The 27,833-nt window shown below is 34.1% G+C and overlaps 1 protein-coding gene across 2 annotated transcripts; it reads left to right on the plus strand.

Annotated features, from left to right (window-relative positions):
- Positions 1-46: 46 nt before the first annotated feature.
- Positions 47-27,833, plus strand: LOC138699848 (uncharacterized). Of its 2 annotated transcripts, XM_069826038.1 has the most exons (5): positions 47-183; positions 4,500-4,612; positions 17,640-17,789; positions 25,760-26,001; positions 27,616-27,833. In XM_069826038.1, exons 2-5 carry the CDS (start codon positions 4,606-4,608, stop codon positions 27,730-27,732), a joined length of 516 nt encoding a protein of 171 aa, XP_069682139.1. In that variant the 5' UTR covers positions 47-183; positions 4,500-4,605; the 3' UTR covers positions 27,733-27,833. The 2 variants fall into 2 exon arrangements, with proteins under 2 accessions (XP_069682139.1, XP_069682140.1); XM_069826039.1 differs by lacking the exon at positions 4,500-4,612 and having other exon boundaries at positions 50-183.

The following is a 27,833-nucleotide window of genomic DNA, read 5'->3' on the forward strand; positions in this document are numbered from 1 at the left end:
TTGTCTTTCACTTCACCTGATTCAATCATAGCTCGCCATTGATTCTACTAGATCATTGACCGTCACCGTAATTTTATAGCTCACTGGTTAATTTACCACAAAAACAAGTGAAATATTGCTCTTATGTAGAAACGGAAACTGTCGTTCAGAAATTAATCAACGAACATCGTGCATTCGCTTCGGGTGAGAATATTATTATTATCATTATTATTATTATTATTATTATTATTATTATTATTATTATGCTTCTTATTTGTTGGTATTGTAATATGAAGAGCCCGGATGTTTGGCAAAATGCCTTTTTTACTGGGTGTAAGTAAATCATTTTCATAGATATAAATGTGATTTGGAGTAAATCGAAGTGATAGCGCCAATTTTTATTTTGCCTTTTTAAGGTGGTTCTTACTAATTCAATAATAAATGTCTTTTTTGTCATTTAAAGCAGTATTTCTTGTATATTTGCAATTTTCTAATTAATTGTAGTCTAATGTAATGTGTATAAAATTTAAGTATATGAAATAATGACTCGCTTTTCAAACAATAGCAAATCTATATACTAATAATAAATCTGTAGCCAAAATTGTTCTGGTAATTTTCGATTTTCCAAAAATAATTGGTGTTAACATGTTTAATTAACCATCCTGAAACCGAAAATCGCTTTTTTTTTATTTTTGTTTGTATGTATGTATGTATGTCTGTCTGTCTATCTGTCTGTATGTTTGTTACCTTTTCACGCGCTAATGGCTGAACGGATTTCGATGAAAATTGGAATATAAATTAAGTTCGTTGCAACTTAGATTTTAGGCTATATAGCATTCAAAATACATTATTTAAAAGGGGGGTTATAAGGAGGCCTCAATTAAATAAATCGAAATATCTCGCTTATTATTGATTTTTGTGAAAAATGTTACGTGACAAACGTTTCTTTAAAAATGATTTCTGATAAGTTTTATCCTTTGAAAAATTTTGATAGGACTGATATTTAATGAGATAAATGAGTTTTAAAATTAAAATAACTGCCATCTAAGGCGGTGTATTGAAATAAAAAACAAATGACTTCGTCTATAAGGGGCCTTGGACACAACAATCGAAAGCTATGAAACGTAGCCTACAGACAATGTTTCTGTGTTTGTATTAAGTAATATAGGATGCTAAATTAACCGATTTGTATAATTAATTATTATTTCATCATTGGAGAGTGTAGTTTCTCTGGATGGACATAGTGCTATAATGTTATTACAGTAACTTGTGAGTGAATTGAGGACAGGTAAGATTAAAATAGCTTCTTATGCACAGAAAACTTGATAGGTTATTCTGTATATTCATTTCCTGTATTTCTTAAAATAATGTTTATGAACATATTCATTTTTATCTCAGAGAATTAACGAACAACGAGAGTGTATTGATTTAGTATGCAGTAATAGTACGTTAGCTTAGCAATCCATTATTTTATAATTCAAATTTTAACTATGCTCAATTGAATCGTGTTAAAATACATAAAATATATATGCAATAAATGCAATGCAAAAAAATTGGGTAATGAGCCAAGCAGATTATGTTGCGCTGTTGTAAAAGCTGTTCCTCCTGAGATTCAAGAGCTCCCACAACAAATTAAAAACTTTCTAATTCGAGTACATCCGTTATCAACACACTTTTTACATAATATAATATAATATAATATAATATAATATAATATAATATAATATAATATAATATAAACATAATAATAAATCTGTAGCCAACATTTTTCTGTTAATTTTCGCTTTTCCAAAAATAATTGGTAATAACAATTAATAACATGTTAAAGGAATTGTCATTGCACCAAATGAGTGGTCTCTGGATCAAAATGATCGCATTTTAATATTTTAAATACAATTTAAATTAAGTAACATAATAAACGATTTATCCTTCTAATCAAACACGAATGTTCCCTGGATCAAACGTCCTATTTTAATTATGTAATTACTTTATATTTATTTCTAACGGGTGCAGCGGAGCGGACGGGTACGGCTAGTAAAAAATAAAAGTAATTTATTTCGGTGCTTAATCTGTTAATAATGGTGTTTTAATACTATTGGTGTAATACGAATAATGATCGACAATCCACAGTTACATTATTATTATTATTATTATTATTATTATTATTATTATTATTAGGCCTATTATTATTATCATCATCATCAAATGATAAGCATAGAAACGCCATTTCGTAGCACTCAGATAACATATAAGATGAAAGGTAACAGATCCAGCGAGCCACGGTAATGTGTAGACCTACCTAAACCGTTTTACTAAGCTTACTAATTTCGTTCACGTAAAATAATTATTTTTACTAAGCGTGTTTTTGGTCAAGAGAAAATACAATTTACAAATGGAGTAAAAATTTGTTCTGTGTGGTTGTGAAACTTGGATTGTCACCTTGAGAGGGGAACAGAGGTTAAGGGTGTTTGAGAATAAGAAGCTTAGGAAAGAATTTGGGGCTAAGAGAGATGAAGTTATAGGAGAATGGAGAAAGTTACACATCGCAGAACTCCACGCATTGTATATATTCTTCAGCTGACATAATTAGGAAGATTAAATCCAGATGTTTGAGATGGTAAGGGCATGTAGCACGTATGGGCAAATCCAGAAATGCATATAGAGTGTTAGTTGGGAGGCCGGAGGGAAAAAGACTTTGGGGAGGCCGAAACGTGGATGGGAGGATAATATTAAAATGGATTCGAGGGAGGTGGGATATGGTGGTAGAGAATGGATTAATCTTTGTCTGGATAGGGACCAATGATGGGCTTATGTGATGGCGGCAATGAACCTCCGGGTTTTCTAAAAGCCATTTATAAGTAAGTTGTAAGTAAAAATATGTATTTTATCGTGGAACTCATTGGAACTGTTCCATTTATTTTCTATGTAGTCTGCTATGTTCGTCCAGTGTTTTTAGGAGCTGCTACGAAATGGCGTTCCCGTGCTTAACAATTACGTTATTATTATTATTATTATTATTATTATTATTATTATTATTATTATTATTATTATTATTATTATTATTATTCAGTCAATTGCTCGAAGACAGGTTTCAACCTCACAAGTGACAGCAATAAGGCATCGCTCATGAGGCAACTAAGCCAGGGGATAATAGAGTATGTTAGCCAGTTTATTATTATTATTATTATTATTATTATTATTATTATTATTATTATTATTATTATTATTATTATTGTTCAGTCAATTGCTCGAAGACAGGTTTCAATCTCACAAGTGACAACAGTAAGGCATCGCTCATGAGGCAACTAAGCCAGGAGATAATAGAGTATGTTAGCCAGTTTCTTCATTATTATTATTATTATTATTATTATTATTATTATTATGCTTAATCTGCTAATAATTGTTACTTGTTTACCAAACGTAGGCCTTACGTAATATTAACTCGCTGTTGGTTAATATTAATTACTTTATTTTTATTAATTCATTCATAGTTTCCCGCCCAATGTCAGATCTTTCACTGCAAATCCAGCATTCTCCAGGCTTTCCTATTTTTCTGCCTTCCTCTTTGTCTCCACATAAATGGGTTATTTATGGAAAGGGCCTAAGTCTTCAATACCAAATTGTTAGCAATTTAAGAAAAACTGCTTACAGGCAGAAATTTTGAAATTAAGGCTGAACTAAAAATTGTATCATAAATTCTACTAAGCATTACAGTGTGAAACTTTGTCCTCTTCATATCTAAATCGATTTATCTACACCCAAAGACCAGTTATTACATTACAAATTCATGTTCACAAAATTAGCGTCTTAGGCCCTTTCATAAATAACCCATTCACACATGATTGATTTTTTTTTTGAGTCGGATAATGTTGTGCAATTTGTGGTAAATAATACTATTAAGTCTACGTTGTACAGGACGTTTTGCTGAGTAATCTCATTTTTGTGACAGAGAATAGTATTTGATACGTGCAGAATAGGCTGTGAGTTTATGATAATGATCAGAGATAGGCCTATGTGAAGGGTAACTATGAGAGATTCGTGATGGATAATTAAGTAAGATTTGTGATGCATAATAGCTGTAAGAATTATGTCTGATCCCTGATAATAGTCCTGCTCCTAAATAATGTCATGGAATTTTGATGGATAATTCTGTGAGATTTCAGCGGAAAATGACATAAGATCTGTGGTGGCTAAAGCGATTGCCGATAAGTAGCGTCGGATTACATCAATATTTCCCAGTACCAACATTACACTATTGCTCCGTTGTCAGTCGAGTATCAGTTAATTTTGTCTGATCAAGCTCTGCAGCTTAAAATGGATATTATTTAGCCTATTTAATAGGCCTATATTTGTTTCTACTGGCAGAGTTTTATTGGCCTATTTACTTACACAGCTACAAAATGCAACGAGATCTCATTGCCGTTCACTACGTTCTGAACTTCGGAAATACTCGACTGCATATTGATGTATAGGCCTATTAGGAATTGCATTAGGTCTAACTTACATGTCGCATATTTCAGGTTTCTGCTGTGTCTTATCTCCGTGACAGATTACAGTCAGACCGATAAGAGAACTAACACTGAAAGCTGATGTCCTGCAGTAAACTGAAGTTCAAGTTCAGAGCCAATGGAAAGTAAGACCTAATTTCATTTTAATCTTAAGAATAATCAAGTGTTAATGTTTTCGATCTATTCTCTTTCTTTCTTGTTTTCTTCTGTTAAGTGTATCTCCTTTTTTCTCCTTTTGTCTTTTAAATAAGAAGGTGAGACCTGGCATGTGAGCTGTGCGATCGGGGAAAGAATGAACTGTTAGAAAGAGAGTTTGTTTCCTGATGGTTAATATTATACGAATCTACCCATACAGAAGTTTAGCTCACAAGCAAACATTATCATGGGGCCAAATAAAAAAGTTATCTTTTCTTCCACCATGTTAATAATGTCAAAACAAATGCTTATACAAATTTTGGCCACTCGAGCGCAATTATGAGAGCCGTTCAGTAATAACGTTTTCCTAGGGCCGTTTACAGAAATAAAACACAATTTCATGGAAAGATATATTGGAACAGATACAACAATTATTGGGCTATTTTTCAACATATTCCCCACCGGAATTTACATATTTTGTCATACCGTGGGATCAACTATTGTATCTCTGTATCGTAGAAGTCTGGAATCGGAACTAGTGTGTGACAGATGTCTGCACCTCTCTGTTGATCCCACGGTATGACAAATGCCTCAATTTCAGTTAGGAATATGTTGAAAAATAACTAAAATAATTTGCTATATCTGTTCCAATAAATCTTTCGATGAAATTGTGTTTTATTTCTGTAAACGGCTCCAGGGAAAGTTACTTTCTAGACGGCCCTTGCAATTGCGCTCGAGTGGCCAAAATTTGTATAAGCATTTGTTTTGACATTATTAACATAGTGGAAGAGAAAAATTAACTGTTTTGTCTGCACCCATGAGAATGTTTACTTGTCAGACAAAAACCAATGTTCCTCCTCCATATCCATTGGTAATATAGCCATGTCACATGGCAAGATCACAGGATAGGTCTTGCCTCTTCTGTTGTACTTAATTCTCTTTTTTCCTTCGCAATGTCTTCTGGCGTTTCTTCCTACTACAGTATTTTTAACATAAAATGTTTATGCGCATTACTCCGAAGAATCTGGCCATACTTTCTGTTAATATTGTGACGTCATTAATTACAGTAGTCTTTGGATGACTGAAATTATGATGTGTTTAAATCAAAGTAATTTCGAATGCAGCCAACAGTGATAAAACATAAATGTGAAACAAAGTAATGTGACATTATAATGACTGCGTTATTAGTCTCACCTCTGTGGTTTGCAAACAGATGGAACACTTGATTTTATCATATCTAAAGCAGCATTGGAATGATTCAAATTTGTTACATAATTGAGGGGTTTGGGGGAAAAACCAGGCAGTGCCAATTTTTTATAGCTGTTTATGCACATAGGAAGAAAAAAATACGCTCTATCGTTTGGTCGAAGAACCAGGTAGTTCCAAGAGTTAAAGCTGGTTCACAATAAACCGAGAACGTAAACGACAAAGAGAGCGAGAACGGAAATATTGTTAAAATACTGTATATGTATTTAAATGTAAGGATTCACAATTAACTATTGTGAATGCGCACATTTAAATGCATTTATTTTAACATTATTTCCGTTCTCGTTCTCGTTCTCGTTGTCGTTTCCATTCCCGGTATGTTGTGAATCAGCCTTTACATTCACAGTTATAATCCATTTTGGACCTGCCTCTTCTGTACATGCTTATTGTTTGGCGGTAAGTTTTTCTTCATTATCTCGAAAAGTACTGAATTGCAACTGCCTGGTTTTTCCCTCAAACACCTCAATTGTCTCCTTTTCTCTCTTGTGTTCTGGTTGTGCCACGGCACGATGGCACTGCGTCTAAACCAGCCTGGTCAGGAAACCCTTACAATGATGCGGCCTGGGTTAGCTAGCATCCCACGCCACTGCGGCGACTTTCGTTTTCCGTCCGGTGGCCAGTTCACTTGAGCCTTTCGTCGCTACCAACAGATCACTTGCATGTATCATTGAATTACCGACGTGAACAATTATTTTCCTACCTGAAACCCTTTTTATCTTTTCCGTTGATGCACCGTCTAAAATCAGTGATCTTCATATTTTGTCCCAACTTTGAGCGTTTTCTTGAGTCTCTCATCTCACACAATTGTTGGTTACTGTCAATTGATCGCTTTCCTTTTTCGCTTTTGCTGAATAAATTACCAGGAGGACTGAGAATGTAACGAATTGTTATTGAAGTTAACCTCATAAATATGCGTTGTTACGGAATTCGATGTTGAAGAAATAGTTGCACTAGAATAGCGAAGTATTCCATCCAAAAATGTGCTCAAAACAGAATGATTTGTGTACAAGTAATTTAGTCGTGAACTATTTCGAAGAACATTCTATGAATTTTATGCAAATCAAACCGCTCCGACTATGGCCCAAATTCTTAGCACTCTCCGCAGCTAAGCAATGGGTAGTGAATAGTCTACGAATTCCCATATTACACAACTAGTTGGGAGTAGTTTTTTGCAAGTGGGTCATGTTATTGTGCTCCTCCCTTCTTAAAATATGTATACACATTTTGAATTATTTTACCTAACTTTGTATATATCATTTTACAGAGATGTCAAGCGCTGGTATATTGTGCCCTTTGGCAAGCAATCTAGAGATCTTCTGCTTACAAAATCGCATGCAGGCACACGCTTTAAGAAAGATTCTACGTCATTGTTGCACCTCGTCTAAAGGCTAGATATGCCCACGTTTAACATGCCTGGTTTACCGCGTCCAGTTGGTAACACACAACGTTCACTTACATCATCGATATGAATATTTCGAGGCACAGATTGCCGAGGAAGTTATATGATAAAAAAACTGGTTTGCACTTTAAAGACAGAAAGGCAAGATATGACCCCTACGCGACTACATGTGACTATGTCGGGGGATGGTGATACACGTGAACCACACTTGTGCATTAATGAGCAATGTATTGACTTATCATTCCAGTGTTCATTATCATCATCATCATCATCATCATCATCATCATCATCGTCGTCCTTGCGTCGACTTGGTTGGCGAGTTGGTATAGCGCTGGCCTTCTATGCCCAAGGTTGCGGGTTCGATCCCGGGCCAGGTCGTTGGCATTTAAGTGTGCTTAAATGCGACAGGTTCATGTCAGTAGACTGGTATGTAAAAGAACTCCTGCGGGACAAAATTCCGGCACATCCGGCGACACTGATATAACCTCTGCAGTTGCGAGCGTCGTTAAATAAAACATAACATTTTTTCATCGTCCTTGCAGGTATTAGGTCTAGTGGCCTGTTACGGTCTCCGTTCATCTTTTCAGTGGGCGTCCCAAAGATCGTCTTCCATGTGGTATATAGCGGAGAATTTGTCTTGGGAGTCTGGAACGGACCATCCTATTGACATGGTTAAGCCATTTTTGTCTATAGTGGTTGAGATGTTCATAAATGGTGTAATTTTCAATTCTTTTGTAATTAGTTCATCCCTTTTGTGGTCAAGCAAGCTGTAGCCGGCAGTCCTCCTTAGAAATCTCATTTCCGCAGTTGTTAGGCGTTTAACATCTGAGTTTCGGACAGTCCAGGCCTCAATACCATACATGAGGACAGGTCTTGTTAGAACTTTATAAGCTTTTAACCTGGTATGTTTTTGGGTTTTCGTGGTTGTGAAAACCTGGTTGATGATTCTTAAGGCTCCATTAAAATGTTGAACATTTTCAGATATATCAGTAACAGGTAAATATGTCAAATTATAACCTAAATATTTAAATGAGTTTACCTGTTCTAACGTATGGGTTCCAATGCAAATTTTACTCCTAACTGGCTGTTTACTTTGGAACGCCATAATTTTTGTTTTGTTTGGGGAAATTTTCATATTGAAATTTTGTGTTATTATATTCATGTGATATATTGAGTATTGCAGCTCGTCTTCATTTGTAGCAAAAAGAACCTGATCGTCAGCATATAATAATGTATTTAGAGTACAAATTCGGATGTTTCCACTGTTAAATTCCAAATTTTCGAGACACATCTCATGATTCCTTGCCACACACCGGTTGGGTAACTCGGGGTTAGCCAGCAACCGACGCCTTGCATCGGGTTTTGTTTTTCTTCCGATGGTCAGTTCATTTGCAATTTTCTCAACTACCAATCAATAATGGACCATTTGCATGTCTCACTGGTTTACTGACGTGAATAATTATCTTCTAGCTGAAACGCTTTTCATTTTTGCCTTTCTTGGACCGTCCAGTATCAATTATTTTCATAATTTGTGTCTACTTTAACCATTTTCTTATATTCTTCATCTCACCAACACAAGTGTACTGTCAATAGTAATTAATTATATTAAATTCAGTCGTCTCATAAGTCCTTCTTTTCTTCCACTACATTTTTTCTCTTTCCTGCTTTCCCTTTTTCCTTCCTGATAGTTTAGAAGATCCTTAACAATAATGTGTGACGGACCAGGTAGCTACTTACCCCTTACGACTTAATTAGCGGAAAGCTGCTGCAGCCACTTCATTTGAAGCCCTCACTTGGAGTCACTTAGAAAAGAACTTGGCATTTTGCTTGCTTCACTGGTTTCCGGACATTTATTATCTTTCTACCTGAAGTCCCTTTTATTTTTGTATCTTATCAAACATTCCTAATAAATTGTCTTCATAGCTTGTCCCTACTTCCACCATTTTCCTTTGGTTCCCCATCTCATGCAGGTATACTGTCAATTGCACGCCTTCTTCTGCGTTTTTGCAGAACAAATTAGCTAAACAATTGAAAATGTAATTATTATGTATTAAGTTCAGTCCCATAAATGGTTTTTTTTTTTCTCTTTTCCAGTTTGTCTATCTTTCCTGCTTTATCTTTTTCCTTCCTTATAGTTTAGAAAATCCTAACAATGATATGGGGTGGGTCAGGTTTGCAGCCACATTGCACGCCTAACTGGTTTTTCTACCTGAAACCCTTTTCATTTCTGTATTTAATCAACTGTCCAACTCCTTACTTTCTTTTGAGGTCAGATTTATCAATTTCTTCTACCCTTTCATCTTTCCCTTTTTCCTTCCTAAAGCCCGGTCCAGAAGCTCAATGAAGTCATCAAATAAAACGACATGCAAATCATCATGTAAATCGTTGGAGTTGTGAAGCGTCCACACAGTTCAGTGTTCGCACAGTTTTTCCTCCTCAGTTTTGACGAATCCACTACGAATGAAGCTATATTGCTTTATATTTTTGCAACTTTTTTCGGTATAAAGAAGCGAAGTAGATCTATAAAAAGTTTTAATTTTTTTTTTTTTCATATCCTGCAGGATTTTTTCTCTCCCGTTAATATTTCTACAACAGACTTTTCAAATATTATAAAGAAAAACAATATTAATCGACAGAAGGTATAATCTTTTGCCAGAAATAAGTATAAAAGTTACGTGTGATGTATTGTAACCAGTGTTGAGTTCAGGTAGTGTAAGAACTGTATTTTTTTTTTATTTATCTTATTTTATTTTTTGGTCTCTTCAGTGTAAAAATAGAGTTATTAAGTTCAGACAAACTGTTTATTTAGGCCTACGCAAAGTTGTGTATATTATTTATCAGTATAGAGGAGCTTTGAGTATTATGGAATATTCGCGTAATATGGAATAGTAAAACTACGGAAACTATTTCATATGATCCTCCTGGCTCTACGCTTGCAGTCTCGCTTGAGTTGAAGTAGTGACAACTTGTTAGTAAACAGTTCTATGTTCCGTTGTTTTCTAAAACTTTTGCAGGTTATTTTATATTAGTAGACGGTTACTAAATATGCATGTGATACACAATTTAACAAAATGCACAATGTAATGAAATAGTTAATCTTAGTTATCTCACAAGGAAACATTCTCATGGGGGCAAATAACAAAATTAATTAATTTTCTTCCACCATGTTAATAATATCAGAACAAGTGCTTATACAAATTTTGGCCTCTCGAGCGCGATTACAAGGACCGTACCGAAAGTAAGTTTCCCTGGAGCCGTTTACAGAAAGAAAACTCAATTTCATGGATAAATTTATTGAAACAGATACAACGATTATGTTGAGCTATTTATAACATAACTTATTCCGCATACCATGGGATCAACAGAGAGGTGCAGATGACTGTCACACACTGGTTCCGATCCCAAGCGGCATACTTCTACGACACAGGGATACAAAATTTGATCCCACAGTGTAAAAAAAGTTTCAATTCCGATGGGAATATGTTGAAAACTAATACAACAATTGCTATATCTGTTCCAATAAATATTTCCATGAAATTTTCTTTTCTTTCTGTAAACGGCCTCCGAGAAGCTTACTTTCTGGACGACACTCGTAATTGCGCTCGAGTAGTCAAAATTTGTATAAGCATTTGTTTTTACATTATTAGCATGATGGAAGAAAGAAAATTTTATCTGCCCCCATAAGAATGTTTGCTTGTCAGTGGTATTAACTTAAGTGTTTATGTTTTTCCACGATCGTGTGGTAGAAATTTATTTTACAAATAACTATGCGGGTAGGCCTAATATATATAATACTAATATTCCATATTGTTCTTCTTATAACCATATATCTCATACGCCCATTAGGCTAACTGCAAGAAAAATAGAGGCCTAATTAATTCGAAATTAGATATTTTATTATCGGTACTTTTACATATATAGGAATACACCTATTATCAGATTCTCTATTAACGGAAATGAACATTGACTGTGTTGACATGAAACCACTGTATTTGGTTTGGATTGAATTATATCCATAAAACCTTGTTTTTTTTATGTAGTTATTTCAACAATTCACTTAATTTTCCGATTACTTAACACATTTTTAGTATTTTTTTTTAGTAAAAGCCAACATTACCAGGTAAAAATTGTTGTATTCCATATTACCCTCGTATTCCATATTACCCGTTATTTAATTAACATAAAATTAATTTATTGAGTTAATGGTATGAAAAACAATTAAAAAGAAGTTAAGCAAATCATATATTCACCAATCATTAACTTTGTGTTAATAATGTTTAGATGCTTAACAAAAACAAAAATGGTATTCCATAATACCCGAAGTTCCTCTATTAAATAGGCTATAGACAAAATTGTAAATCTCTAAAGGCTTATTTGATAAATAATGATGTAGGCCTAAACCTGCTCTAAATCGTTTAGCAACGAAGACATTTTAGCAATGAAATATTTAAGATAGCCTATTTCAGAATATGAGTTCAGAGCTGTTGTTACCGCATCGAAGAGAGACTGCCATTAATACAGTACAAAAACAAAATAGCGGACATAATATTTACAATAAAGCTAAGTTATGCTAGTGGATGCTGCATTTAAAAAATCAATTTCTTATATAATAAGGCAGTGTAAAACGTTTTAAGATTATATTTATTTATTTTAGTAGGTTATTTTACGACGCTGTATTAACATCTTAAGTTATTTAGCGTCTGAATGAGATGAAGGTGATAATGATGGTGAAATGAGTCCGGGGTCCAGCACCGAAAGTTACCCAGCATTTGCTCATATTGGGTTGAGGGAAAACCCCGGAAAAAACCTCAACCAGGTAACCTGCCCCGACCGGGAATCGAACTTTTGCTTCATAAATCTTAACGGTTTCACAATTTATTCAAGACATAGGATAGAGTTTGAGAATAGCCTATTTTACTTTCCTCGCAAGCTTTTAACATTTTATCAAGTAAGAAATGTTCTTTTTCTGTTTTCTGAATTATTTAACTCTCAAAAAGAATAAGTACGTAATGTAATAATTCTGAATGTAGCAATGACTTAAGTATTCAATCTTTCATTGAACAATCGATATCTCTCTTCATAGACTTTAATCTAATCTTGAAAAGCAAAAATGCCTTCCATAATGTAGAATAAAATCAGATTTAGAATGCTAAAATATGAAGACTATGTCAGCGCCTGAATTTGAAGTAAAAAAGAAACTCTAAGGAAATAGAGGATCAGACGAGAGAAAAGTAAAGCGTGTGGCAAATTTCTGCTTATTAGAGTCTTCTCGGACTGCAAAGAATAATAAAAAAAAAAACATTACATTACATCCTCAAATACTCCGTTTCTCTCTGCCTTCAGCTTCTGTTCTTATCCGCGTCGAAGATTATTTCATAGCTTTTACTTCCTTGTCATAGCGTCCTTAGTATTAGTAGGCCTAGTCATTATAACCAAGTTGACAGACTCAAACCCAACCAGTGACAATGTTTTTTTTTTTTTTTTTTTTTTTTTTTTTTTTTTTTTTTTTTTTTTTTTTTAACAATCCTTTGCACGGGGTACTTTGGAAAGGGAAGTAAATCTTGAGTTATTAACTCTCAGACTTATTACCCATATATGTAAGAGAACTCCCTCTACGACTGGAAGGGCTCCAGGAAAATTTTAATCTTTATATCTCGTCCAGAACAAAATTTAACTGTGCAATCCATTCATCATCGAAAACTCATATTGCTCCCAAGAGTTCAGCCTATTTTTAACTACAGTTACAGACAATAGATGGAAGAGTGTTGGTAAAATAACAGAGGAATAATGAAGGACCCAGAGAAAAATCCTCTGCAAATCTAATTTGTCCACTATAAAATTCCATCACGACCAGACCGGGGATCGAGTCCGGGCCGTTTGAATTCAGGACCAACACGCTAGTGCTAAATCACACACAAAGCAGATACTGTACATGAATTACTTCCGAATAGGCTACACAATTCCTTCCTTTTTTATCTCCCTCTGTTCTTTCTTTATTTCTTCCCTGTCCTCTTTCCTCCCTTCTTCCTTTGTTCCCTTCATTTCCTCTTTCCTCCCTTATTTCTTTATTTCTTTCCTCTTTCCTCCGTCCTTTCTTTCTTTTTTCCTTTCCTTTCGTTTTTCCTCCTATATTTCTCTATTTCCTTCCTCTTTCCTCCGTCCCTCTTTCATTTCTCCTCTTCCTATTTTTTTCCATCTTCCTTTGTTCCCTTCATTTCCTCTTTCCTTCCTCTTTCATCCATCCCTTCTTCCTTTATTTTCTTATTTTCTTCTTTCCTGCATTCTTTCTTGTTCCCTTTCTTTTCTTTTTCTCCCTTCCTGTATTCTCTTCACTCGTTCTTTCCCTTCTTTATTGTTTTCTTTCGTCTCCCTTCCTTATCTCCATTCTACTTGTTCATCTTTCCTTTTATCACCACTTCCTTGTTCCTCACTCTCTTTTCTTTTTCATTTATTTTTTGTTTATATACCTCCTCTTGCTGTGCTAGAAAGAGTGGATGAAGAAAGAAAAATGTTTAAACTGATCAGGAAGAGAAAAAAAAATATTGGCAAGGTCACTAGCTATCATGGAAGAAACTGCCTACTGAAAGATGCACTGAAAGAAATTGTGAATGAAAGAATATTTCGGGGCAGAAGTCTGTTATATTACCGGTTGTTCCGTATGGTTGTGAAACTTGGACTGTCACTCTGAGAGAGGAACAGAGATTAAGGGTGTTTGAGAATAAGGTTCTTAGGAAATATTTGGGGCTAAGAGGGATGAAGTTAGAGGAGAATGGAGAAAGTTACACAACGCAGAACTGCACGCATTGTATTCTTCACCTGACATAATTAGGAACATTAAATCCAGACGTTTGAGATGGGCAGGGCATGTAGCACGTATGGGCGAATCCAGAAATGCATATAGAGTGTTAGTTGGGAGACTGGAGGGAAAAAGACCTTTAGGGAGGCCAAGACGTATAAAAAATAATGTATTATAATCGCGATATACAATAAAATATACACACAATGTTAAAATTGGTGAATTTTTGCCGAACGTGATTTATCAGCCTGAAGATAAACTCCGACCGGAATCAATTGTGCCACTCCTAACAATTACAAAATGACTAACTATCCTAATATCTGTAACTTGCGGGTGTTAGAGGAAGTGTTGGCAGTAATGAAGTGAACTTGTGGGCTGGAAAAGCACTAGATTTTAGCTTGTGATCAAGTAATAGGGGAAAAATGTCGAAGTTGTGTCTTAGTACCTCATGATATGTTGTGTCTAGTATAGATGGGACGATAATATTAAAATGGATTTGAGGGAGGTGGGATATGATGATAGAGACTGGATTAATCTTGCAAAGGATAGGGACCGATGGCGGGCTTATGTGAGGGTGGCAATGAACCTTCTGGTTCCTTAAAAGTCATTTGTAAGTAAGCAAGTAAGTAGATATCAGATGATAGACAACCAAGAGGAGGGCGAAAAATAGGAAAAATGGGAAAATTATGGGTTTACAGAACACAACGAATTAATCTACTTATTCTTTTCCTTTTACTTAGTCCTTCCCTCATCCATTCCTTACACCTTCTTACTACGTACGTGTATTTTCAAAATCCTTATACCACAGTGGGATGGTGTAGGCTGTGACGTGCATCTTCGGGCTTCTTTCGTTTTCCCTACGGGTGGGATTACCATGGCATGGGATCGACACCACGCCGACCCTCCACATTGACAACGGTCAAGACCCTCGGCCTAGGTGGAATTTCAACCCATGGCCGTAGTCTACACGCAGCGTTAAAGCTGCAGGTAGTGATCTCATCCCCTTGAATAAAGACGTACTCAGCTCCCGGGTAATGCCCTGTGGACAGATGTACCAGCTCCGCTATGACCGCCGTGTATTTTACATGAGGCAGTGCGTTGCATCACAGTGGAGTTTTATGATTCACCCTTCTCTTGGTTTAAGACGTGATCCCGTTGTTAGGATAACGGAGACTTGGACTGTAAACTTATTTCGAGCAGTAGGGTGTTGACTTTTCGTTGAAGATCGACTGTTTATTTATTCCAACTGTATTATCTGTATAAAGGATTTCACACTGCGATAAAACTACTGATATTGAAAGATGTTATTTTCCTGACAACTTTTAGAAAGGAAGTAAGTTCACTAATTAAGATGTAATATTTAGCACTATAGCAATACCTTATAATGTAAAACATGACACGAGCAAATTAGTCTGACATTCTGTCTTGATAGCTTCATTGTTTATTCGTTGTGATCTGAAAAAAAAAAGCTACCAGGAAAACCAGTGTGATTATTTTGGTAGAAATTATTATAAGTTATTTAGTACATAAATACTTCGTGGGTAAATCGGCTTGTAGATATAAGAGTTATTTATGCAATTCCAGGCTAAAATAAAGCTTTGCTTGACAAGAGGTTCGTTTATCACAAGAACCACGAGTGATAAAGCTGTTAAACCTCAGGTTGTATACATAATGTTTTCCACTACCGTTATGATAGAAATTAATATAGTCCTAGGTATATATATATATATATAATTTATTTATTTAGTTATTTATTGTATTATTTATTTATTTATTTATTTATTTTGCAAGTGGGCAAACCCCGGGTGGTAGTGGTAACTTAATTGCACACAATAATCACTATTAATAAGTTAATATAGCCTAATTAATAAGTGAACCTAATTTTTCATTTCAACCTATACATTATATATATATATATATATATATATATATATATATATATATATATAAAGCTGTTAAACCTCTCTCTCTCTCTCTATATATATATATATATATATATATATATATATATAGAGAGAGAGAGAGAGAGAGAGAGAGAGTGTGTGTGTGTGCGTGCGTGCGTGCGTGCGTGTGATAACCTTGCAGATTTTCAGAGCGAAGAGCTCATGTTGTATGTAACAAAAATGTGTAATATCATATTGGTGGAAAATCCATAGTTTTCTCAGAAAAATTTGGACTTTTCGAAAGAATTAAATATTGATCCAGTGTTAGAGAAAATTCAAAATTATAGACAGAAATGAAACTCTCATATACTCAGGATGCCTAAAACAAAGATGCCACGGCAAGCACTAAATTACCATCCTTCAGGAACAAGATCTTTGGGCCGTCCGCTGAAACGATGGAGTGAGACCGTAACAGGCCACCAGGGTTAATACGTGATAGAAATAATAATAATAATAATAATAATAATAATAATAATAATAATAATAATAATAATAATGATAATAATAATAATAATAATAATAATAAGTGGCGCTACAGCCCGTGAAGGGCCTAGACCGACCAACCGGCTGCTGGCCTCACGCCTACATACCGAAGCAGAGGTGAACGATCATCCAACCAGAATGGAGGTATCGTGTGATTACCACGATGATCCTCCCAGCCGTTATAGCTGGCTTTCTCAACCGGATTTCGCTACCTATCGTAGCTCCCCAAGTGCATCATGATGCTGGATGAGCACCGGTCCCATACACTGGCCGAAATTTCATGAGAAAATTTCTTTCCTCATGAGGACTCGAACCAGCGCGCGTTTCGTAACGCAGGATGTCTTAGACCAAGACGCCACGGCGCGGGACAATAAGTTAATAATAATAATGCTTATTATTTCAGAGCTCTATATCTCATCTTAACTATCACATTTCTGTAATAACTTGAATTAAATCTTTATTTCCCACAAAAATATTAAATAAACTTTGCATTTCTCAGTAAACAATATTGAATGGCTCTAAGAAAAAAGCTTTCGTTTGTTTCTAAAAACAGTTGAGTAAATGCCTATTTTATACGAAGATAGTGGAAAAAATATTAAATACACCCAATAGTTCATGAGGATAAGAGGGAGAGAGGAGGGAAGAGATTGCATATAAAAAAATCACTATTCCGTATCAGTAGGGAAATCGATCTAATGTTCTTTTATCTTGAAATTTATTTTATAGCGTCATATAATGAGAAATTATAGTGAATTAATTAATCAAGTGGCGTATTAAATAATAAATGTATTAATGACAAATAATTATCCTAGGAAACCCTTAAATATGCAAGAATATCATACTAAAGATGACCATCCCGGAGATGAACACTATTTCCCAAATACGAATACTCCGTAAGTGTGCATTAAGGTGGGGGAGGCACGCCTCGTCCGCTAATGAATTCCAAGAACCAAATGATCCTACTCCTCTTCCCCCCACTTCGATACTTTGAAAGACAAAAATGCCTCCCTCATTGGTTTACAACAAATTGCTGCTATTCGCTAACCTTTTGTGAGCCACTCCCCTCAACTGACCATGGAGGAATACCTTGACAACCAAAATCTCCAGTAAGTGTTTTATTACCCTTGCAGGACAGACAGAAGTGACGACGGCTATCATGAACAGGATGCAGAAGTGGCCGCTGAAGACCGAAGACCGCACCGCAAGACGTAGGGTCCTTAGCAGCTGGCGCCACAGTACGGGCAGACTCCACTTCCAGGCAATTGCGCATCGCTATCCAGGTAAACAATGCTTCTTTATATTGCTGCGAAATTGTTAACTTAGAGTATTTCTTCCTAATGAATTTAGATTTATTGAAGGTTTCTTTAAACTAAAATCTATACATTTGACCATTATACTCATATATGTAATATTTTATTACAACAAGTGGAAAATATTAAAAGTACCGGTATTAAGTAGAGAAAGTTGCGATACGTATGCCCTAAAAATTAAAATATATTTTATAAATGTGTCAAATGAGATATCTACTTACTACTTATTCTTCACTTGTTTTTATTTATCTTCTTATTGTGATGCTGCAAGAAATCTGTTTCGATATTTTCACGGAAATAGGCCTACACATTCTTACCACATCTCATACCAATACGCTAGCTTTTGGCATTCTTCTCTCTGTCTTTGTAGACCTATATCTGTTTCTCCTAATTTATTTGTTTATTTATTTATTTATTCATTTATTTATTTATTTAGTTACTTACTAACTTATTTATTTACTTATTTACTTATTTATTGATGTATTAATTAATTTATTTATTTATTCATTTATTTATTTACTAACTTACTTAGTTAGGCCTACTTATTTATTTATTTATTTATTTATTTATTTATTTATTTATTTATTTATTTAGTTACTAACTTAATTACTTAGGCATTTATTTATTTACTTATTTATGTATTTATTTACTCACTTACTTACTTAACTAGCTAGCTTGTGAGTACAAATTAAAATTATAAAACAAAAATGTTTCTAGTCACTACCGTAAGAGCCATGCTCGTGTATGGTGTGTTCCTAGCCAATAATATAACATAAAATTTACAAAGACAGTTGATTAAATACAGTAATTAACTTAATTCAAACCAATAAATAACACACAAGAGTAAAAAAAAAGAAAGAGAAAAAGAGAGAAAAAAACACATTTAATATAAATTTACAATCAGACAGAAGCCAGTGATATCAATAAAAACATTAATATAGTCGACAGAAATAAAAGATAAAAAAATACACACATTTGTTAATATTATATATCGGAAATAATTTTATAAATTTCTTTTTTTTAAAGTTCAGTTTTAAAATATTTCAAATTTGGAAAATGGTTTGTAATTTTATTACGAAGTCTTGGGCCGAAACTAGCACCATGTTTAAGAGCTGCACTTGTAAAACATTAGGCTCAATTAATGGGAAAGTAGACTTTTGTCTTCGAGTACGATAGTCATGTCGAGTAGATTTATGTTTTATTTGATTTCTGTGGTAGTAAGTTAGTAAGCTATATTAATAAATTTCTTCAATAGTTAATACTTCAAAATCTGTATAAATTAAATTTGTTGGGTAATCCATATTTTTGGTTAGACAAATTTTTATCAATCTTCTGTGTAATAAAATGAATGGATTAAGTACAGATGATGCTACTCCGCCCCAATTTATTATACCATATTGTATTAATGATTGTACTAAAGCTAAAGATATTATTCTCAATGCCTCCTTAGTGATAAAATTTCGAAGTATTATGAATTTATAAGTTGTCTTTCTTATGCTACACATAAAATCAATTTCTTTAACCCAACGTAAATGCTGATCTATAATAATTCCACAATATTTGACTTGTGTGGAAGGTGTTAGATGTGGGCAATTACAATAATTATTTGTTAATTCATCACATGAAATATTATGTATTACTAAGTGATAATTATTCATAGGTGAAGGTAAACCTTTCGTTGTTAAAGAAAATTGAATATAGGTAGTTTTATTAGTATTTAGAGTCAAGCCAATTTTTCACTATTGGACCTGTTTTTTTTTTTTTTTTTTTTTTTTTTTTTCCCTCACATTCAATATTTGCGAGCCAGTTCATCAGGGGATGTAGCACATAAAATACAACAATTTTATATAGATATATCACAGAATGGCTGTTCGGTTGAAATTTCTTTAAGTAATTTTTTCGTGTCATTTTTTCTGTATACGTCTATATTTAACGGACTCGCCTTACATGGACTCGTTTGTCATTTTATTGAGTACTAGCCGTACCCGTGCGCTCCGCTGCACCCGTTAGAAATAAATACAAAGTAATTACATAATTAAAATAGGACATTTGATCCAGGGAACGTTCGTGTTTGATAGAAGGATAAATCGTTTAATATGTTACTTAATTTAAATTGCATCCAAATAATTAAAATGCGATCATTTTGGTCCAGAGACACTCATTTGGTGCAACCACAATTCTTTTAACATGTTTCTTAATTTTTATTACATGCAACCATACTTTAATGAAGATTGACATCATTTAGATTTAATGTGTATATTTGATTTTACTTGTTATAGGTTTCCATTGAATTATGGTAATAACTTAATTTTAACCCTTATTTTCTACGTATTCAGTAAATGGCGCTTGGCCCACTATGGTTCTGAACCCTTCAAATAACTTAAATTATATTATATTATATTATATTATATTATATTATATTATATTATATTATATTATATTATATTATATTATATTATATTATATTATATTATATTATAGACTATTATATTATATTATATTATATTATATTATATTATATTATATTATATTATATTATATTATATTATATTATATTATATCAGAAGTTACTGTAATAACATTATAGCATTATGTCCATCTCGAGAAACTACACTTTCCAATGGTGAAATAATAATTAATTATACAAATCGGTTAATTTAGCTTCCGATATTACTTCATACAAACACAGAAACATTATCTGTAGGCTATCTTTCATAGCTTTCGATTGTTGCTGTACAAGGCCCCTTTTAGACGAAGTCATTTGTTTTTTAATTCATTACACGGCCTTAGACGGCAGTTATTTTAATTTTAAAACTCATTTATCTCATTAAATATCAGTCCTATCAAATTTTTTCAAGGAATAAAACTTATCGCAAATTACTTTTAAAGAAACTTTTATTATGTAACATTTTTCACAAAAATCAGTAATAAGCTAGATATTTCGATTTATTTAATTCAGGCCTCCTTATAACCCCCCTTTTAAATAATGTATTTTGAATGCCATATAGCCTACAATCTAAGTTACAACGAACTTAATTTATATTCCAATTTTCATATAAATCGGTTCAGCCATTATCGCGTGAAAAGGTAACAAACATACAGATAGAAAGACAGACAGACAGACATACAAACAAAATTTTCAAAAAAGTGATTTTCGGTTTCAGGGTGGTTAATTATATATGTTAGGACCAATTATTTTTGTAAAATCGAAAATTACAAGAAAAATTTCGGCTACAGATTTATTATTAGTATAGATGATGTAAGCATTTCCAGGGCAACGTCAGTGTAATTTCCGTTCCACAAAAGTCTTTCATTTTTTTATATTAATGTAGGTCAAATATAAACGCTATAGGCTACATAAAAAAATATTTTGTTAAACTTCCACGCTGTTACATAATACAATAAGTGTAGGCTATGCTTTCCTTGTAAGCCAATCAGTGTTCTTATCGGATATGTAAAATTTTAATTGTTCCTCAATAATATTTTAGTGCCTAATTACTAGTATGAAAAATATGAGACGTTACAATCGTTTTTACACCAGAATTTCTAAATGCCTTTCAATGCCTGTAGGCTGTGTACAGTCATTAAAATACCTTATAGCTGCCGCATATATGACATATGCATCCTGGGGAAATGACACTGCACTGGCCGTAGTCGTTTACGTGTCCTTCCCTACTCCACTTCCCTTGGGTTCTTACTCCATTTTTTATTTCACTATTTAATACTTTCTTTCTTAATTATTCCATTCTTTCCCTATCTCTTCTTTTCTGTTTTGATGTTGCCTTTCTTTCTCCATTTTTCATTTCCCTACTTTTTTCTTTTTTGATGTTGCCTTTATTTCTCCATTTTTCGTTTCTTTATTACCTCTTTTCTTTTTCTTGTTTGATGTTGCCTTTCTTTCTCCATTTTTCGTTTCTTTATTACCTCTTTTCTTTTTTTATGTTGCCTTTCTTCCTCCATTTTTCGTTTCTCTATTTCCTCTTTTATTTTTTGATGTTGCCTTTCTTTCTCCATTTTTCGTTTCTCTATTTCCTCTTTTCTTTTTTGATGTTGAATTTCTTTCTCCATTTTTCGTTTCTCTAATTTCCTCTTCTTTTTTATGTTGCCTTTCTTTCTCCATTTTTCATTTCTCTGTTTCTTCTTTTCTGTTTTGATGTTGCCTTTCTTTCTCCATTTTTCATTTCTCTATTTCCTCTTTCCTTGTTTGATGTTGCCTTTCTTTCTCCATTTTTCATTTCTCTATTTCCTCTTTTCTTTTTTGATGTTGCCTTTCTTTCTCCATTTTCTTTTCTCTATTTCCTCTTTTCTTTTTCTTGTTTGATGTTGCCTTTCTTTCTCCATTTTTCATTTCTTGATCCCTTTATTTCTTTTCTCGTTTTTATTTCTTCTTTCTTGCTGTATTTCTTTATTTCTCTAATCCTTCTTCTCTTTTTGGTTTTTCCTTCTTAATTTCTTGATTGCTTTATTTCTACTTTTTTTCTTTCTATATTTCCTGCTGCTTTCTTTATTTCTTCTTTTATTTTTATTTTTTTCTTTCTATTTCCATTTCTATGGGACAGTTTGAAAGACAAAGTATTTCGCACAAATTCGCACATTAAAAGAACTCCAGGTTAATAGTGAGCCTGAAATAATTTCTGTTCATGAGATTAGACCAGTGAATGACAATATTCTCGCGATATCATGTAGTAAGTTTATACGAGCGGAAGGACGACACTTTCAGAAGTAGCTTATCCTAAATTTAAAAGCTTCTATGAAAAATTGGGGTAAGATTTACCCCCTAATTTTTTTTTTTTTTTTGTGTAGCCTACTAACAATGGAAGTAGGCCTACTCAAGTTGTCAGAAAGAAATATTGGACATTTCTACATCATCAGCAAGAGCTAATGACGTATTTGTCGAGTCTATACTTAAAGAAACATCTGATTTTCCAATGCGTTTAAGCAGAGGCGACCTTCACGCTTGTCACATTACATACGAAACAAATCGTAATATATAAAGAATTCCAATTTGTTACGTTCATGTGATCGACATCGGGCTGTAAACATCGCAAAGATTCGATTAATTTATTTACATTTTTGTTCCAAATAACCTCAGGAATTACTTCCATAAACCGGGGGAGAACTTTGTGAACCGCCCTGTAGAAATATCCAATATCTGACAACTTGAATACTTCCCTTGTAAGACGTACCGGTAGGCCTAAAAGTCGAAAAATTTGAAACTTCATTGTTATTATTGTTATTATTATTAGTATTATTATTGTTATTATTATTATTATTATTATTATTATTAGTAGTAGTAGTAGTAGTAGTAGTAGTATTAGTATTATTATTATTAGTATTATTACTATTATTATTATTATTATTATTATTATTATTATTATATGACAGATAGGCCTACTGTGGAAGAAACATGGTATGGAAAATGAGAGCATTCTGAAAAATCATTTCCCAACACCGTCTTCTTTCTCTAAAAGTTTGTTTTGGACTCATCGGGATTTGAAGTCCGATCTTCGGCAAGTAGAATCTTTAGTCGTCCAGCTAACATTGTGCATTCTTTTCCTTATAAAAAAAAAAAAAACAAATTTCTCGACACTGAATGCGACCTTTCAAGTAAGTTAATGGCAACGGAACAAGTGGCTGTATTTTTATGGATGCACTGAAGGTTACTGGGACAGCAGGCGTGGCACTTCTCTCAAAAGCACTTTGTACAGGAAATTGCTTGAAGATGGGAAAACATCCTAAAATCGCACCGAGTTAAGTAGCAGGCTACATGAAAACTCTATCATGAATCTGTCTCTGAGAAGTTGCCTGCTGCTTTGTCATATGTAGGCCTAAGGTTTGATTCCTCGTGGGACTTTACATTTGCGACTCAAATAGGCTAATAAGTTTATCTGATGACCGTTTTCACTGATGGTAAATCGTAGCCGGCTTTCAGAGGGAAAAAGACCTGGAATTAACGGTATCTTAATGTATTCTCGTATGTAATAATCAAAATAATTGCTGTTCCAGACTTGCAGTATTTAATTTAAGACCTCGGTGCAAAGCCGATCAAGTTCAAAAAAGAAAATTTTACAGGAGATAAAAATAACGTTCTACAAAAATTAATTTTTTACACGATAATTTAGGAAATTAGTGAAGCGCCTTCTTGAATCACGAAGTGATTATTTACGCATATCATATTACTATGATGTATTGAAGTGCATATATGATATTTCCATGTACGAATTATGCGTTATCATATGATGAAGTACTCAGAAGGATTCAATTCGGCATCGGAACTAGAATCCGGTGTGGCTTAGTGCAGTGGTTCCCAACCGGTGTGTCACGCAGCCCCATGGAGTGTGTCGCGAAATTTTGGAACTGAAACATAAATTTTATGCCATCCAGGAAGTCTCTTTACAACGCATTTTTTATTTACAACGAAGTCTTTGATATGGTACATTTTATTTTGAGACAGACTTTACCAATGAAACGTGAACACCTGCAACAATGCTCAGTTTAATTATTCTGCGTGGCGATAATTCGAATGAAAATGAACACCTCCAACAATGCTTAGTAACTCGTTTACTCTTTCCACTTAGTACGGTAATGAACAGAGTTTAGAATCGTCGGAACACATTGGTCAGTTTCAGATATACGTGTGAGCGAGTGATAGTGCGATTATTTTATCAAAAGTTCTTTGTTTATATTTTATGGATAAATTTTCAATTAAAAAAACTCAATCTGAAATTAAGTACTAGGTTAGATACAGCAGTGCTAATTCAAGTAATGTGAACGAAAGTTCCCTTCAGGATTCGCAAAAGCGTACTGCGTTTCGTAAATATTATAGTGATGAATACTTGCAATATGATTTTACGTAAAGTGAAGATGAATATAAACAAAATCCCGAATGTCTTACGTGCGAAAATATTTTGTCAAATCAGTCGGTGGTGCTAAATAAACTAAAACTGCCATTGTCAACGTCATACTTATGTCAATCAGTTAGCATTTTCTACCATGAAAATAGTGAACTCTAGGCTAAACAAAATAACAGACTGATGCATCTTGAAGATGATTTACGTATTGGCGTGTCAATCATAAGGTCACATATAGAGAAACTCTGTGCAACCCACCAAGTGCAAACCACATTAATTTAAATAGGTGAGTTTCCAAAAACGATAATAAAAATATTTTATCGGACATCCAGAATAGACAGGTTAAGTGACACGTAAGTTATCTTTGTTTTTTTTTTTCTAATGCCACTGAAGTTTTTTTTTTTTTTTTTTTTTTTTTTTTTTTTGCGTGTTAACATCGACCTATTTACAACACTGGATGTCCGACACTACATAGAAATTGTTATTAGTACTCTTTTCTGACGGAACACTCTGGTATTCCGGCACCTTTTTGTTACATTTTTCATCATGGAACCGAAATATGTGTGAATAACTATGTTTTTAATATTATTTTTCTTTGAATTCCGCTTAGTCCTTGAAAGTCTTAGTTGGACAAAAAGGAGGTTAAAAACGACAAAATTTCCGTGCAGTGAACAGTAGGCCTAATCATCTCCCCGCCCGCTATAGAATATTCTATATAGAGTTCCACCATCTTCCTCTCCAGAAGAAAAGCATTGATTGTTATTATTAGGCCTATATCATTATTTTTAATGAAAACAAATAAGTGTGTCGCGATATCGTGGGCGTTCAGTAAAGTGCGTCATCATTCACAAGAGGTTGGAAACCACTGGCTTAGTGGATAAAGCGTCAGCACGTAGAGCTGAAAACCCGGGTTCGAGTCCCCGTGCGCAGAGAATTTTTCTCCATTATGCCTATTCTTCACCATATGGTAACGCAGAATTCCTGCATGGAAATATCATACGTACTACGGTACATCATAGTAGTACAACAGTAATAGCTACAGTATTTCCGTGTCGCAGTATGTTGTATTCTTCTTTCTCTCTTACGAAGTGGACTTGGTGGAAGAGGAACAGCAAGAGGACGAGAGCCAGGTTCCAGACTGCAGGGCAGGGAACGGAGACATCATGCAGAGCACTAGGCAGCTAACGGACAGAGACATTTGCATCGTGGCCAGTGGACTAGGTGCGTCATGGCGCGTCCTGGGACTGCGTCTTAACTTCTCTCCCGAGACGCTCGACGCCATTGCCACGAGCACAACCCGTCGCTCCAAACGGCACGACGACTTCGAAAAGGTGAGGCCCATCGACTGCTTCTACATAAGTGTTCTGCCCCAGGGCAAGTCTTTCACTGCAAATCCAGCATTCTCCAATCTTCCTTGTTTTCTGCCTTTCTCTTAGTCTCTGCATATGATCCATATATCTTAGTGTCGTCTATCATCTGATATCTTCTTCTGCTCGAACTCACCTCTCGTTCACCATTCCTTCCAGTGCATCCTTTAGTAAGCAGCAGAGGTCTGCATCGGACGTTTTGGCTCGAGCGCCAAGTAGTTCATAGCATAATCCGATAGGCAGCGCACATGCATGATGGGTAAAATTGTCACGAGCGATAAATCCTCGAACGGTATAAGCCGAGCGTTAGACATTCGTTCTTGTTACAGTGATGAACTGTGTAGTAACATCATAGATGTTCATCATTTCAAAACTTTGCAGTGTTTAACTAACCTCTCCATAGTACAACTACAAAACTTGCTTTAAAATGTAATATAAATATCGTAGGTAAATTGTTTTTTTATTTTTTTTTTTCCACACAGGAGTGATTTTGTTTTTGCCACATCTGATAGATGTTATTAGATCTAAATGTAATTATAAACGGAGAACACAATCACGATAATGCAAGAACTGTATCAAATTTTCTAATTATAATAATAATAATAATAATAATAATAATAATAATAATAATAATCTCTAATAATTAGTGTAGGCCTATCAACCTTTGCGTCTGTAACAGTTGTGCAGCATGATTATTCGTTTATTATATTTTCTGTGACGTTATCTCTGTACTAATATTGTTATTAATCTACTGCTATATCAATCATATTTTGTAAAACGTTTCTACATTGTCGCAGTATATAGGCGGAACACTATGTATGGACCTATCATATTATATATGTGGTAAATCAAATATTGAATAATTATTAATTAGCAATAATAACTGTAGGCCTATATCGAAGTTTTTCATACTATTTTATTTATAACTTCATGTTTCTGTTTTGGTACGTTCCATTGACTGTTCCATTAAACGTTTGTCATAAACGCAGAAAATAAAACCTTATTTTTACCGTGTGAGCAAAACATATGTGTATCTTATCTGTCGCCTTCCCTACAAGATAAGACATGTTGGTGAGATGACCTTGTACTGTGCTTCTATTTATTACGAGCGTATCACGACTGATCGTATCTCACTCGAGGGTGCGACACTCGACCGAGTTCAAGCGAGCGATTTAACTCCAATGTAGCACTCTGGTAAGCAGTTTCTTCTCAGCCAGTTTTCCTTTTCCTCTTCCTTATCAGTTTCAACATCATTCTTTCTTCACCCACTCTTCCCAACACAACTTCACTTCTTATTCTGACTCAGATTCGTAATTTGCATTACTATATTTCGTAACATAGCCTAAGCTGGAAACAACTTCTGGCTTGTCGCAAATGAATAAAAATCTCCACAACTTTTCTGTTAGGCCTACACATCAAAATAGGCCTATTATCTTTAAAGTTTTCCAAAAAGGGGAAATAAGAATGCCAATTGCATTGGAGTAACTACAGTATTTTGCCATGAAAGACAATAAACTCACATCAGTTATGAAAATTAAACGCGCTGTTAATTATGTTGTGATTTCGCTCTCTTTATAGATGGCAGAGCAGATATTGCGTCCCTGGTCTCGGTTGTCAACGGCGACGGTTGGACGATTGGCAGTTGTTCTGTGGGAGATGGGACATCACATGACCGTATTACAACTACAACCATGATTAAATTTCATTTCAACCTATGACGTTGTTACTTCTTTTATGTAATATATTTTCTGTATATAAGTTATTTTTTAACTTTTAATTAAATTTGTTGCATATTA

The sequence above is a fragment of the Periplaneta americana genome, chromosome 5 (genome assembly GCF_040183065.1).
Source record: "Periplaneta americana isolate PAMFEO1 chromosome 5, P.americana_PAMFEO1_priV1, whole genome shotgun sequence".
Lineage (NCBI taxonomy): Eukaryota > Metazoa > Arthropoda > Insecta > Blattodea > Blattidae > Periplaneta > Periplaneta americana.

Excerpts from the sequence above, each read along its gene's own strand:
- LOC138699848 (XM_069826038.1), top strand. Across the intron at positions 17,790-25,759 it reads AATTGCGCATCGCTATCCAG|TGGACTTGGTGGAAGAGGAA; the intron begins GTAAACAATGCT and ends TCTCTTACGAAG. Across the intron at positions 26,002-27,615 it reads GGCACGACGACTTCGAAAAG|ATGGCAGAGCAGATATTGCG; the intron begins GTGAGGCCCATC and ends CTCTCTTTATAG.